Below are 15,992 nucleotides of genomic sequence, written 5' to 3'. Positions count from 1 at the left end.
AGCCTTCCTCAAGCAGCACTACCTAAACAGGCCCTTCCCATTTTCCTCTATCCTCATGCCTTGTGTCTTGTTTCCAGAGCACATCCTACTTTCACCTAACATCCTAATTATAAAGTACACCATCTCACCCCTGGCTACAAACTTTCCACTTTCCACCATGCTTCCCTGTGTTCATGCTTTCACAGTGACTTCCTTGATGTTCCCAGGATTCATGGGTGACGTCCTCCTCCAGAACACATTCCCCCAGAGAGTTGCAAAGTTTGTTTCTTCACTTTCTTCGGATCTCCTCTAAAAAGTCACTAATTCCAGAGGGAGGGACCTTCCTGGATTCTCATATCAAAAACAGCAGCCCATCACTTTCCTTGATCTGGGCTCATTTTTTCTCACTCCCACTTATATGTGTATATGCTCAGTGTGTGACTCTCAGTAGTGCATAAACTCCATTAGACTTTGTCTATTGGTCACTGGCACTTCTACATTGCTTAAAACAGTGCCTTCCAGCAGTATAGCACAGAGAAGACAGCATCTGACTACACTGATGGACAGTGATGCAATGCGAGGGGGGACTTGATAATACGGGTAAATGTAGTAACCACAATGTTGCTCATGTGAAACCTTCATAAGACTGTACATCAATGATACGTTAATAAATTTAAAAAAACAGTGCCTTCCATAACGTTGGCACTCAATCCTTATTTGTTGAATTAATTAATCCCTTAAATATTATTTGTTTCCCCCCATTAGATTCTTAAGGACCATAAAAGCAAAAACTTTGCTTCAGGTGTTCATTTGGCACCTTGTACATATGAATATTTATTGAGTGAATGAAGAGTATGTGTGTGTTTAATCTCTCTTTTGTGGTAGAGTCTAATTACCATGAAAACTAGAATTATGTCCATTTGGCTTCCAGCTGTACACGTTCCACTGTACGTTCTGGCTTACAGTACGTACTCAGTGAGTACATGAAGGATCAAGAACAGGGAGCACAATGAACAGGATCCTGCTCTGGCCATCGGCCTCCACAGGGTTAATCCAAGATTTGGGTGATTTACAGAAAAGAGTTTAGCACAGAGCAGTGAAAACCTGCTCATCCTTTCAGGGCCCAGCCCGGTTCTGGCAAAGGCTTGTTTCCCAGACAAAAATCCAAGCACTTTGCACAGACTTCTGAAGTTCTTGATTCAGATAACATCCTTTGAATTCTGAGAGGAGTAAAGCTTAATTTCAGTCCATAAGTTTGATTCCTTTGCTTAAAACCTTTGTCCTGAAGCTTCCAGATTAAGCTGTTTATAGTGCCAATGGGCATCAAATAAGATTTAGATTTTAGCACAAAATCTCCCACTAGTTAGTAGAGTCACTTTGAACATATTTATCATTGCTCCTTTCAAGGTTTTCATTCAAAAAATGGAGATGTTAGAACAGCCCAGAGCTCTCAAATTGTGGATTTTGTATTTAAGTCTGCTGGAATGCCCATGGGAGGCTTTGCCAGGCACCTCCCTCCCTTCCTCTCCATTGCCCACCTGACACAATCTGCTTCGGTTAATAATCACCGCCGGTGAGCTACGGGTACTGATAGCACCCCATCACGTGTGGAGGGAAGAAGAAAGGTTAACAGCCACTGCTGGCCTATGTCTCCCTGCCATCCTTCTCAGGGCCAAAGTGTTGTGAATCTACGAACTGTAGTTCAGTGCACCACTAAGTCCCTATATTTTAACATTGCTTAAGTTACCGAAGTCCTTGGTTTACTTACGCTAACTTCCATTAATTTTTCATCTTCTACTGTGAGTCAGGGACTGTGGCAGACACTGAGAATACAAAGGTGAATTTAGAAATGGTCCCTTTCTTGAAGGAACTCCATTCTATGAGACGGACGCCAGTGTGTGAGAAATGCTTGGATGGGGTCAAAGCAGAAGGTGGCCTCAGAGCACCAAAACAACCTGGGAGAGGGGGCCAACTGGGAAATCTTCCAGTGGGTTGCCAGAAACAGAGTCCTAATTCTAATTAATCAAATGTTAGACTGTCAAAGTTGCATAGTGCCAGACCCATCTAACCCAAATTTCTTATGGGGCACAAAAGAAAAAACGGACGCCTGGAGAGGCTAACCACCCCGTCCATGGTGAGGGGCAGAGTCACAGCTAGGACCCAGCTATGTATTATACTGGGCTGCCTCTTTTAAAAGGTTCTTCTTTGGTAGGAAATTTTTCAGAACCCCCTCTGTCATTGGTTTAATGCTGCAGTTAATTAATTAATCGTATTTTAATAGAAAAACATTTTTATGTATTGACTCCATGCACAGCAATGATGCCAAAAACCCACCATCCATAAATTACAGACTTCACAATGCTCTCCTGGAGAATTTATTCAAATGAGTCCAGTCTCACCCAGCTTGCCTCTTGAGCTGCTTATTATACAGCCCTAGTCAACACTGGGAGGGGACAGGTACAGTCTGGCAGCGAACACGAACAAACTTTTAGATCTTGGTCTGATTGCATCTCCTCTCCACAACCGAGGTATCTAAGGGCTAAGGTAAAGCCTCTAAAATGAAATATTTTTAGTAGGAGTAATATATAAAACTGCTCAGGCATGCAATTTTCATGGAGTTTTTTTTTTTCTCTCTTAATTGTAGTCGTTTTACTTGGGATGTTTAAAGATTGACTTAATAATGGGACAATATAAGAGCTCATTACATTAAAACAGAAATACGTGGGAAATCCATAATTTCTAATAGCTTGCCATCTGTTTGGCTCTCCGTGGCTGTGGATGTATCCCGCTTAGTGCAGATGATGACAGTGGAATGAAATCATGGATTATACAATGGATTTTCTGAGCTCTTTAACTCCTGTTATTAATTTACTAGCTTGAAAATCAACATTTCCTAGCATAAAATCAATTTCCTTTCAACTCTTACCCCAAGTAAGGTTGCTATGGGCACCGCATAATATCTGTCCTGGTGCCAACAAATCGCGTTAAAGTCACCCACAATCTTTCACGTCAAAAACCTCACTAGTTCACTGGCTTTTTCACTGAACTCGCAGCAGGATGCGCTTTTGCTTTGCCCCACAGTCCAGTTTAATCTGCTAGAAAGAATATTTTTAGAGGCACATCGGACTAAATCATCTTCGTTTGAGCACATCACATCCCAATGGCCGCCCAGGGTCCTAAATTCGGCCGCTGCGGACAGGGACGAGCAGGTGTCCTCCGCTGCAGAGTCGCGGGACCCGAGCGCGCCTGCACCGGAGGGGCCCGGTGGCAGCGCACGGGGCTATCCTTGTGCTGGGGAAGGTCCTGGGTAGGAAGCAGGGGCTGCTCCCCCATTCCACTCAGAGAGCAGGGCGCGGAAGGTCACAGGTCCCAAGTTGAATTTCCACCCAGCCTGACTGCGTCCGGGCGCCGTCCTCGTCCGGGGCTGGCCGAGCACCGGGCCGGCCGGGGGCAGGGGAAACTGAGTTTCCACTGCGGGAGGGCTGCCGGCTGCGGGGCACACGCGACCCCGCCGCCTTCGGAGCACCAAGCCGCGCGGTGCGGGCTCGGGGCCCTTTCGGCCGCGGGCAGCAGCCGCCGTGCGCCCGGCACAGGCCACCCGGCCGTGCGCCCTGCCCGCCGCCGGACCAGCATCCTCCCCCGGCGCCCGGACAAACTTCCTTCCTCCGGCGGGCGGCTCCCTCGCCGGGCTGCCCTCCCTGCTCGCCGGCTGCAGGCGCCCTCGCCCGGCCCGGCGAGCCTCCTCCTGCCCCGCTCTCCAGCCCGCAGCCCCGGGCGCCGGGCGGGCCCCGCGCAGCCGCTCCAACAAAGCCCGCGGCCGCGGAGGGGCAGGGAGCGGCGGCGGGGGCGCCACAGCCCGGCGGAGGCGCCCTCGGCCGGCGAGTGCCGCGTGCAAGGCCAGCCGGGACGCGGCGGGCAGAGAAAGGGGAGGAAAGTCCTGCTCTCGGCGCGAGCGCCTCGCCGCTCGCCCTCGCCCGCCCTGCTCCCCCTGCCCGAGCGCGCCCGGCTGTCCCGGGGGGGGGGGAGCTGACAGGAGCGGAGGGGAGGCCGGGGGTGCAGGGGCCCGGCGGCGAGCCGCTCCCTTACCTCTGTCCAGAGCGAGCGGCTGGACCGCTGTCAATGTCGCCATGTCTGCCGTGGGAGCAGAAGTGACGCTCGGCTTCAGCATCAGCAGCCGCTTGTAGTGAGAAAAAGAGGAGGAGATTGGGGGCGGGGGTGGGGAGGGACGAAGGCGGGGAGGGGAAGGACGGAAGGTGGTGGTGGTGAAGGAGAAGAAGGCTTCGGTGGGTTGGCTGCCAGATAGAGACGCAACTGCTCCGCGGCGGGCGAACCTTCAGATGCGGCGTAAAGCGGCGCAGGTACCGAGACGGCGTCGCCGCTCTGGGAAGGGAGCTCAGCCCAGAACTTCGCTGCTCCAGCCCAGGGAGCGCTGGGCGGGCGTAGCTGGCGTGTGGCTTCAACTTTGCTCTCAAATGAAATGGGCAGAGTATGCGTGCGTCTGAGGGAAGCGAGAAGGCTGCAGGGATGCAGGGGAGGGAGGATGAGGATGGGTTTCTTTCAGATGAAGAGAAATAGTCATCACCCCAGTCATCTCATCTCCAAAGAGAGAATGCTTTTTAGTTCAGAAATGTTGGGATTTAATGATAGTTGCTGTTAATTTCTGTTGACGTGTTTTTGGAACGTTGACTTATAACAGCATACAACTGACTTTAAGGATCAAGGTTCCATCACTAGGTCTCCATTAAGGGCCCTAGTATATTGCCTAGAAAATAATTTACCTTAAAAGCAAACTTCTTAAAAACGGCTTTAAATAATTTTTTTTTAAAAAACACACAAACGGAAGTTTCTATTACTAAGTTTGAAAAACGTGACCTAATCTTTTTCAGGTGGATCTACAGCCACTGTTTACTCAGAGTTGCCACTTAATTGATTAATTAACGTGTGACAGTCATTGTTAACACACCATGCATGGTTTAGGGGGGGCACCTGGCTAGTTCCGTCCTGTAGCCTGCAGTCTATGGGATATGATGTTACTGAAGGGTGACTTTAGAATCAGTTAATCAGTATTCAATTACTAGAAACTTCAAGTACTGGCTGTTATCCCTTCCCCCAATGGACAGCTTTCATAATCTTGTCACTGTAGGGACTCATTTCCTGATCAAGAAATTAAGCACCCAGAAGTTTCATGTAAACAGAATGGTCAAGACTGTGGGTTCAGGATTGAAAATGACAAAACTGCCTCCATCCGCTTCCCTGTGACAGATTATGATTTGTTTTGACTAATGGTGTACTCTTCAAGGCAGACACTATTTTACAACAAGAGTTGCTTATAATCAATGCCATTGCTTTCTAGTTACAATATGGATGGTTTCTAAAGATCTTTTCCACATTATGGTCTACACTTGGGGGAAAAAAAGCAAGATTTCACCAATCATTTGAGAAAATCAAATTCCTGACAGACCCTAAAGGCACAATGTGCTGGTGTTTTCAGAAAGAACACTGATTTTGAAATTTAGCTCTTAGCTTTGTGCCCTTCAGAAATCACATAAGCTCTCACTGATGCCATTTCCTTGTCTGTCAAACAAGGGAATTAAAAACCTTCAATTCCACTGAGACTCTGTAAAATGAAGGAATTCATGCTACCCCGCACTCTCACTAATTTTTGCAAGGATCTGATGAAAGCATACATGTTGATATGCTTTGAAAACAATGATGTATATATAAATTTATTCATACAAAAACATGCATCCCACCTGAACTGTGGCAAGCACTGCTAAATTCTGGCTATGCACAGATTAACAAGAGGTGGCCTCTCCCTGGACAGTGATCAGTCCAGGTTAGGAGACCAAGAGAGAGCGAGCTCTGAAACTTGCATGCAGTAAGTGCTCTAAGCACCATAGAAAGGAAGTACTGTGGGAGAGGAAGATGCAACAATTCTGGTTGATTATCATTATTCACATCCCTCAATCAAACAAAAGAAAGAAGCTGAATTGTGCACAGTAACAGCAGAGCATGTTCCAAGGTTTTGTACAAAATATCAAATGTCATTTAATACTTGAGGGTGGAAAGAACATGCAAATCCCTTGGCCTCTAATGTAGTTCTTTAAACAACACCCTTTATTATGAATATTGTCTTGCCAATGGGTTTCAGCCCCAGGCAAGTTCACTATGTATTCAATGAAACCAAAAAAATGACTGTAGAATGTTCTTGGGGTGAAAGGGTTATACCCAACTTTGTTCTCACAGTGGCAGGTCAATCACTAGAATACCATCCACTCGGAGCAAGTCTGCATGCAGCAAGCCGGTCTCTGCCTCTGGGCCTCTCTGCCCTTGGCCCTGCCACCACTCCAGCCTCTGCTTTCCTGCAGCCTTGCAGCTGTGCCACCGTGTCACACACAGCACTGGGTGGAGCTCTTTATATAGAGTCAATGCATATTGCCCACACTTGTGTAGTGACCTAGCTGACCAGGGCCAGGTGAGAATCCTGGCCATAGAAACTTTCACTTTATCCACAAATATGTATTTGAGTAGCTTGATTCATTAGTCTAAAAGCCATAATTGTACCTCTTTCAACCCAAATCCCAGATTATAGGGTCCATGAAGGTAGACTTTTTGTCTTTTTGTTTTCTGATATATCCTAACACCGAACATTTAATAGCATGTTTCTGGACTTATGCCATGAACTCTCTAATTGAAAATTTGGTCTATCATTCTCTCTCAGTTTAGACAGTGTAGGGTTTTTATAAGAATTAAAAGAGAAAGCAAGAGGGAGCACAAGTCACCATATTTTTATCAGTTATTATTTCTAGTAGTGGTAAGTTCAGCGCCTTTAACTTAACGTCTATACAGTTGTAGAAAATAAATAATAATTCATTACTGTTACAACTTTTTTTCAAATTATAAATGAATAACTACTGTCTAACCAAAGCATTTGTGATTTTCTATTTGAGACATACAGACCCATAAAATTTCCTTAACTTTTAGAAATATGTGTATATATCCTTTCCCCCCATGAACCCACCTTTTTTGTTGTGTGCCTGGGTTATTTTCAAAGAGAAGAATACAGGGAAGAGGTCAAAGGAGACATCTACGACGCTTGTTCCATTTTATATAAATACAGGTTAATATGAAAATGACTACCTACTTTGAAATATAAATTCTGCTCTTAAAAATTTCATTCAAATCTACATTAAGGTCTGTTTCACTTAAATGAATCTTTCTGAAAAAATTATATGACAAAATCAAGAGAAGGTTTGCACAAAGCATTAGCATACCAAGAAAATGTGTTTAGTTAGATTATAAATGGAGTATAATAACACAGTTTCATATGAGGAAAATAGCACCTTCAAGCTGGAATTCTTTCAACCTTAGGTGTTAGAAATTATTTTTGACTGATTCAAAATATCACTTTATCTTACTTTAATTCTCACAGCTTTGTCAAAATAGCACAAGATTAAGATGAAGTGCCAACCTATACTTTGGATTGGAATATAAATGTTTGTGGGTTTTTTTTTATCATGGTAAATAGAAAATCTTACTGCATTTATGTTATCCTTAGATTTGTTTTGATAACTACTTATTTGTCTGTTCATTCAAAAAATGTTCAATGTACTTAACTATATGCCAGGCATTGTTTTGGGCACTGAGATATTGCAGCGAATGAGAAAAAGCCCTGTTCTCACTTGGCTTATATCCTACAGGGGAGAGAAGATAATAAGCAAAGTAATAAGCACACAAGAAGGAGATCAGTGAGTGACTACATGCTGTGCACAGAATGAATACTTTGATAATTGAAGTGGGTTTAGAATAATGTCAGGGTTACAAAAGACAGAGACGGGGAGAAGGGCATTCCAAAGGGTAAGAAAGCAAAGCCAGAAATGGGAAAACATCATGGTGTGTGGGGGGGGTAAAATAGGCAGTTCAGTCTGGAATATAAGAAAAACAAGCCTAAAGAGAGCCATTGAGAGTCAGGTTGTGAAAGATAATATAATTAACAGAAATATAATGAACCTTTTCATGAATTACTTTGTGCCCATCATATAAGGTACAATATGAGCTAAGAAAAAATTTGCAGCATCTATATTAAAATTTACTAACATCAGCATGAGATGAAAAGTTACTAATTCAGAGTTGGATGTTAGGAAATTAAAGATGAAATAAAAATATAAAAAGTCAATTCTAATTATTTTTCATTTCTTTCAAAAGAAAAAAGAACTTAGAAGGAAATCTAAAATCTGAATAATTATTCCTGTTGGAGAATCTTATTTGCATTATTTTATATTACTAGTTATCATGCAAATCATAGTAATGAACTTTAACTCTGATTCTGTCATAACCAATAGCACATATAAGTGAAAAGACTTTCTGGCACCAGGATGTTTTATATTTGCCTATTTAACTCAATATATAAAATGATGTTTTTGTTTCATTTTGAAATGAACACTTTCTTATTTTCACAAATGGAAGTTATGATTGTTCTTTTTATAATGAAAGTTAAATTCAAAGCTTACAACTTTCTTTTTTTTTTCTTTATGCATCTCAACCTCATCTTTACACCATGGGGAAAGCCTAGGAGATAAAAGAGGCAAGATAAAATGATTTTTAAAAGTGACCCTGGACTCATGTCTTTCTCATATCCGCTCAGGAAGTATTTCCAAACTTTTGTGTATCAACCCACAATCTTTAATGATTTAAAAAAACAAAAATATTTTTTAACTGTTGCATCTTAAAAAATTTGATATATTCAATTTTGAGTAAAAAAATATGCTTTTGTCTAACACATTTTTATTATGGATCTGCTAAATGCTAGTCACTGTTTTATGCCTGGGGAGAGTCTGTGCTGAACATGGGAGAACTGCCTTTTCTTACGGAGCTTAGATTTTATGAAGGGAACAGAAAAAATACAAGTGAACTATAAACCAGACAATCTTAGGTAGTGGGAAGAACCACAAACAGTAATATGCTGCAGCTTGTCACACGGTTTGAGACCAAATTATGTGTGGCTTGTCCCAGCACCATTTGGAGTAGTATTAAGCTGGAATCTTTGGCCATGGTGGGGGCATTTATGCCATGGCTGTGGGCAAAGGTCACATACTGAAGTTTTCTTTTTTCCTCTGGAAAGCCAGTGGTTAAACATTTACCAGCACACCACAAAATCCACACAGAAAATAAAATAGGAAGTTGTGATGAAATGTCAGCAGAGGAAGAGGCTACTGTAGAATGGTCAGAAAGTAAGTCACACTGTACTTGGTACATAATGTTTTAAAATTCCAAATCCACCCTGTATTGATGGAGTCCTGACTGGGATGCTGGACCTGGAATGGAGTTAGATGTAGGAGACGTTCATGTTATCTTTGAGGAGTATATAAAATATTTGGAAAGGAAATAGAAGCATCGATGAAAAGGCATAAAATTAGTTACAAAATGATGTATCAACAAGAATAAATGTGTTGTGTGTTATACACACTATGATCTTATAAATGTGTATGTGTTAAAAGCCAAACAGAAGAAGGGAAACTGGATTCTCTGAAGGCTTCCTGGAAGCAGTTTACATTCACTTTCAGCAGAAACTTGATGATATTTTCTTTCCTGCGTGCAGATAATAAAATGTTATACCTTGAGCAGAAAGCTACTCTGAATTTTGAATAAAAAAATTGTAACCAAGTGCACCAGGATCTTCTAAGGGATTTCTTGGAAAACTAAAGAAAAAGGAGTGACATGATAATTAAAATTGGTGTCTATGTTGCTAGAGATTCTTACCATGGTGAAGAGAGAACACTGTTATCTTGATCCTTGAAATAGGTACTATCTATGGGCAAGATTTGTTTGTTCATTTGTTTGGGACTTTAGCTTCATTTAAAATTTACAGGCACAGAGAAGACATGTAGTAACTCTATGGCATCTTACTGCACAATGGACAGTGACTTCAATGGGGTATGGGAGGGGAATTGATAATATGGATGAACGTAGTAACCACTCTGTTTTCATGTGAAACCTTCATAAGAGTGTATATCAATGATACCTTAATTTAAAAAATGGGGCTCGAGAGGAGAGGGGTTCTTAAAAAATTTTACAGGCGCACCTCAGAGACATTGTGGGTTGGGTTCCAGGCCACCACAATAAAGTGAATCAAATGAATTTTTTGGTTTCCCAGTGCATATAAAAGCTATGTTTACATTAGACTGTGGTCTATTAAATGTGCAATAGCATTATGTCTAAAAATCCCCATAATGCACATACCTTAATTGAAAAATACTTTATTCTCAAAAATGCTAGCCACCATTTGAATTTTCAGTGATAATCACTGATCACAGATCACCATAATGAATAGAGTAATAATAAAAAAGTTGAAATATTGCCAGAATTGCCAAAATGTGACACAGAGACACGAAGTAAGCGAATACTTTTGGAAAAATGGTCCCAATACACTTGTTTGACACAGAGTTGCCGTAAACCTTCAATTTTTAGAAAGTGCGTTATCTGCAAAGTGCAATGAAATGAAGTGCAGTAAATAAGGCATCCCTCTATGGTTTAAATGGCTTTTTCTTGAAAAGCACCTCAATCATCTTCTAAAAATGCAGGTCAATTTATTTCTCTCTAATCCTGGTGCAATGGAATTAATTAAGGGTGTTAGGGAGAAACAGATAAAAGGGGCATCTTTGAATTCTTCCCAGCTTGTGACACAACACGGTAATTGAAGCTAGTAAAAGAATTCACTACAGGTGTGCTGAGGGACATACATGGCCATAATTAGCAAGTTAAGAGCAAAATGCAACATTAGCTTCAACATCACATTGAGAAGACAGTTCCAAACTCTCCTTTTAATTCTCAGCGCTCCAATTTAAAGCAACATTTATTACAATTTTAATTGGTTTGCGTCTTTCTAAGCCCAACCTGAAACATTTAGTATCTTTTTCTTAAAAATTAATCAGTGGGATCAAATTATGCTCCAGTTAAACTAAATTCCTCACTCTTACCTTCTCTGCGATCCCTGCCTTTCTGGTTCTGGAGGAACTCTCACCCCTTTGCTTGTGAAGGACATTTCTGATGCTTATAATCTTGATTTACCATTTCCTGAGTCTGCAGTTATTCAGGGTGGATCGGCTTCCTGAAATACAGTGTCTCTGAGAGGGTTCCTCTCTGAGAGATCTCTTATCTTCTTGCTACAAGCATTTATTTACATAATAAATCCAATTATGACTTTATGTTGACCTCTTGAGCACTTAACTAGAATGAGGAAAAATAAAGCAAATGCGGATGGTTTTAACTGTGAATATTGTCAGACTCTTGTCAGCTGGAATTTTGTAGATCAATAGAAGTAAATCAAGCTGAACAAATATTTTTGTCTAGACCTCAAATCAAAGCAATCACAAAAAAATGGGGAGAGTAAGCCAATCTCTGCCATTTTTATCTAGGAGTATACTACTATATTAAATCTTTTATATACTTTATACTCTTTTTAACAAGGATTTTGTTAAATGTAAGACTTAAATGTAAGACAATGCCCACAGAAAACAATTCTCAAAAGGTTATTACAAAAGTCCACTCACCACAAGTAACCAATGTTAACATTTTTTTGGTGTATTCTTTCAGAAAATATATATATGTCTATGTACACACACACACATATGCATATACATGTGAAGATATCTTTTTAAAAAAATCTCAGATAACATCATACTATAAACCATATTTTACCTATAATTTTATCCAGCGATATTTTCATATCAATACATGTAGATCTATATAATCTCTCTGAACTACTTCATAAAATTCCATTGAAATAGTCTCTTACAGGTGTCTTTTCAGGTTGTTTCAAGATTTTTGCTATCTCAAACAGTAAGCTGGTCTCTGCCTCTGGGCCGCTCTGTCTGCACAGCTGTCCTCTGGGTCCCTCTGTCCTCACAGCCATCCTCTGGGTCCCTCTGTCTGCACAGCCGTCCCACACAGCCATCCTCTGGGCCTCTCTGCACAGTCGTCCTGCAGAGCCATCCTCTGGGCCTCTCTCCTCAGCGCTGCCACCACTCCAGCCTCTGCTCTGCTCTGCAGCCTTGCAGCCCTGCCACCGTGTCGTGCTCAGAGCACTGGGTGGAGCTCTTTTTATAGAGTCAACAGCCATGTATTGCCCACAGGTGTGCAGTGAGCTAGTCAACCAGGGCCAGGTGAGAATCCTGGCCACAGGAACTCTCATTTTATCCACACACTCACTTAATGCCTTGTACTTTCATACAATCCAATGTTAATGTGGCCATTTTCAGTGACATGGTTCCAGATTATAATGTCTGTGACCGTCGTGTTCCCGCTTCATTGTGTACCTTCTGTCATATGTAAGTTGATACCCTTTGTCTTTACAGAAATGCTGTATTGTATTGAATTTCTCAAAGTTGAAATTCCAAAGTGAGTTTAAAAAAATAGTTGCTGTAGGCTGATGACCATTTTTCTGTTTAAAATAAGTGGCATGATGAACCACCAGCAATCCAGCAAGTCAACAATGATTACCATACTTTTCAACTAAGAAGCTAACAATGTATATGTCTAAAGCAAGTTAAAAACTAAAAACCTAAAAAATCCACTTCTAGATACTTGTTTTATTAGGTATTTTATTTCCACCAAATGAAATAAGACAGAAATAAAATGAAAACACAAGAAGATGTTTAAGTAAATTATTTTCAAATAAAATAACACATTGATTCACTAATTGAAGGAAAATCCAAATAAAATTTAAAAGGAGAAATAATATTTTCATTAAATGTTGTCACTAGATAGCATTTGAAGGAATATTTAAGAAGTGCTTGCACTGCTCTCTACTGGTCTTCTCTTTATTGCAACTACAATCAGTGTCAACTTAGTATTTACATAGGGTCGTGAATATTGTCTCTATCCCAAAGTCTACTAGTATTTTTATTCTAATTTCTATTTGGTTCCTACTTGAAGTGGTGTGTGTACACACACACTCATCCTTGAATTTTTATACTGCAGTCAGTTTTAAACTCCGCACATGAATTTGTTTCCCCACACATTAGCACAAATTTTATATTATAAAGGGATAACACAAAAAGATGGATGTGGAGCTTTAATGTAATGCATAATGTTTTTTAGTTCAGTTAGTAAGCAGTGGTGGCATCTAAGGTGCCCGCTTTCCCTCATCCCTGGGGAACACTGGGGAAGGCCCTGGGAAGGGCTCTTCTCCTCTCTTTCTCTCTCTTCCTCTCCTTCTTGCACCACTCTCCAAATGCTCAAAATACTGGGTCACTGGTGCTTCATTTAAAGCTTGGAAGGAAATTTTATTACACATAGTTATGAAAGCGTTGTTTCAGAAGAGAGAGAGAGAGAGAGAGAGAGAGAGAGAGAGAGAGAGAGTGAGTAGAGGGGGTGTAACAGAGAGAAAGAGAAAGAAACACATTCATTCACTATGGTTTCTTATCAGGTACTAAGTACTGGCTATGCATTAAAGATAAAGCAGTATTAAAGACTACCAGAAAGAACCCTATTGGAAGTATTGGATCTGTTGAATTATTTCTCCATTTAAAAAGCTATAAATGCTATTAAGGAAAGTGCCTGGGGCAATGAGAGTCTAAAACTAAAACCAACCTGGGATTCAGAAGAGACTTCTGCAAAGCTGGACATTCATGGCGTGACTTAACATGTTTAAACACTGTGAATAAGTAGCTAGCAGAGATGGAGAGTTGAAGATACAGGAGAGAAGCAAAACAGTGGCGTGTGGTTACCAAGAAGGCAGGAAGAGATGAGGGGGATCCTGGGAACAGGTGACAGTATAAGCCTTGATAAGAAGAGGACATGTCCTCAGTTGTAACCACAGGGTGAAAGAATGGACACTTTGCAGGTAGGTTTGTAGAATCTGTGAAGAAACTGAATGAGCTCCTGACTGAAGGAGACTGAATGAGTTCAGTGGTGTAAGAAGCAAGGCCACATGCTCAGGACAAAGTGGGCCTGAGAAAAGTAGAGAGTATTTGAAATAACTATTGAATGGAGTTGGTAAAAGTGAGTCAAGGTCCAGGTTTAGTCAGTCTGAGGAATTTTCTCCTCCTGAGTTGATTGATAACACCTCAGTCATGTAAATTCTGGGCTCAGATACCTTAAATGTCAAACTATGGACTCTGTGACTAGTTTTGTGGATTGCTCTCTAATATTCCTTTTTTCTTATTGAAGTGTCATTGATACACAATCTTATATTGGTCTCAAGTATACAACACAATGGTTCAACAGTTACCTGCATTATTAAGTCCTCACCCCCTCTAGTGTGGTTAGTATCTGTCAACATAGCAAGACGTTACAGAGTCATTGACTATATTCTCCACGCTGTTCTACCATCCCCATGACCAACTTATATTATGATTGAAGCATTTTGTGCTCCTTTATACTCATCACCCTCCCCACCCACCCACTGCAACCCCTCCCCCATGGTAACCACCAGTAATTTCTCCGTGTCTATGAATCTACTGCTATTTTGTTCATTTTGTTTTCCTTTTTTTTTTATTCCAAATAAGTGAAATCATATGGTATTTGTCTTTCTCCATATGGCTTATTTCACTAAGGATAATACCCCATAGGTCCAACCATGTTGCTGCAAAAAGGAGGATTTCTTTTTTTATGGCTGAATAATTTTCCACTGTGTATATGTACCACTTCTTCTTTACCCTTTCATCTACTGATGGACACTTTGGTTGCTTCCATAATTTTGCTATTATAAATAATGTGATGATAAACATAGGGGTGCATGTATCTTTTTTGAGTCATGGATTTTGTTTTCTTCAGGTGCATTCTTAGTAGTAGAATTACTGAGTCACATGGTATTTCTATTCATAGCTTTTTAAGAAACCTCCCTACTGCTTCCCACAGTGGATGCACCAATTCACGCGCCCATCAGCAGTGTAGAAGGGCTTCTCTTTCTCCACATCCTTGCCAACACTTGTTATTTCTTGTCCTTTGGATAGTGGTCATTCTAACTGGTGAGAGGTGATAGCTCGTTGTGTTCTGGATTCGCATTTCCCTGATGATTAGCAATGTGGAGCATCTTTTCATGTTCCTGTTTGCCATCTGTATTTCTTCTTTGGAAAAATGTCCAGGTCCTCCACCCATTTTTTAATCAGGTTATTTGTTTTTTGGGGGCTGTGGTCCTTAATATTGTACAAAGTAAATCATAGCATTCTATAGTTTAGCCAATTTTTAGTGCCCTCAATTCCTTCCTAGGGCTACTAAAGTGATTTGGGGAAAGTCATGTTTTCCATCATGGCTGCCTGGCTGAGTAATCATAGATAGAGGGAGCTCTCACAACTCTGGGGAATTTCCTGGCCAGGATTTTCCAATATGGCCATTGTTTGTGTAAAGCAATATATACTAATCTTGTATTTTTATTATTAACATTTAGTGATTTATATTAGGCCACTAAAATATTTGTTTGAAGCTGATTTCTATTTCTCTGTGTTTATTTGATATTACTTAGTAAATACCCATACATGCTGTGACTATATTTGGTCTGCACCTAGAGAAAACATTTTCATTATAAAACATAGGATAGCATTGATATTGATATGTATTATTGAACAAGTTGCATCCACCCAAATGTGTTTCTCTAGAGTCAAAATAAAATATAATAATATTTTTGAGTCATAAAAGGTGGTAAAGAACATTGAATTTAAATCAACAGTGGAAAATGAGTGCCCAATCTTTCCTAGCTAATAAGGAACAGAGTCAGGTCTAGTAGGTCTAGAGCTTTTATATTACACTGTGTTCTAACACTAGATTGTAAATTTCATGACCAGAGGGACAATGTTTGCTTTTCCACTATACACTCATCACTTGGCAAGAAAAGGATAAATAAAATATGGCCCCTGCCCTAAAGGAACTTAGAGTGGTCAAAATTATCTGGAAAATAGGATAAAGCATGGTAAATGTCACAACATATAAGGCATATGAACAAAGAATTATATGGAACATGGAAATCTTCTTGAAAAACATGGCATTTATGCTCGGTCTTTAAAAATAAGAGCATT

The 15,992-nt window shown here is 40.8% G+C and overlaps 1 protein-coding gene and 1 long non-coding RNA gene across 5 annotated transcripts in view; one reads left to right on the top strand and one right to left on the bottom strand.

Annotated features, from left to right (window-relative positions):
- The window catches only part of LIN7A (lin-7 homolog A, crumbs cell polarity complex component), a 127,615-nt gene extending 123,001 nt beyond the window's left edge, over positions 1-4,614 (bottom strand). Inside the window, exons 1-2 of one of the 2 annotated variants that reach the window (XM_017672249.3) lie at positions 4,311-4,614; positions 4,066-4,156 (exon numbers count right to left, since the gene is read on the bottom strand). In XM_017672249.3, coding sequence (XP_017527738.1) covers positions 4,066-4,147 — 82 coding nt within the window. In that variant the 5' untranslated portion in view covers positions 4,148-4,156; positions 4,311-4,614. Of the gene's footprint in view, positions 1-4,065; positions 4,159-4,310 lie in introns of those variants that run through there. The other variant, XM_017672250.3, reaches the window with a different exon arrangement.
- LOC108404598 (uncharacterized) overlaps positions 4,176-15,992 on the top strand; it is a 77,918-nt gene continuing 66,101 nt past the window's right edge. The window contains exon 1 of one of the 3 annotated variants that reach the window (XR_001854964.3): positions 4,176-4,337. This is a non-coding gene — a long non-coding RNA (uncharacterized lncRNA). The remainder of the gene's footprint in view (positions 4,338-15,992) is intronic. The other 2 variants (XR_001854959.3, XR_005059167.2) reach the window with 2 other exon arrangements.

The sequence above is a fragment of the Manis javanica genome, chromosome 10, assembly GCF_040802235.1.
Source record: "Manis javanica isolate MJ-LG chromosome 10, MJ_LKY, whole genome shotgun sequence".
Classification (NCBI taxonomy): Eukaryota; Metazoa; Chordata; class Mammalia; order Pholidota; family Manidae; genus Manis; species Manis javanica.
The sequence above is the reverse complement of the archived record's forward strand: the minus strand, read 5'-3'. Positions and strand labels throughout refer to the sequence as shown.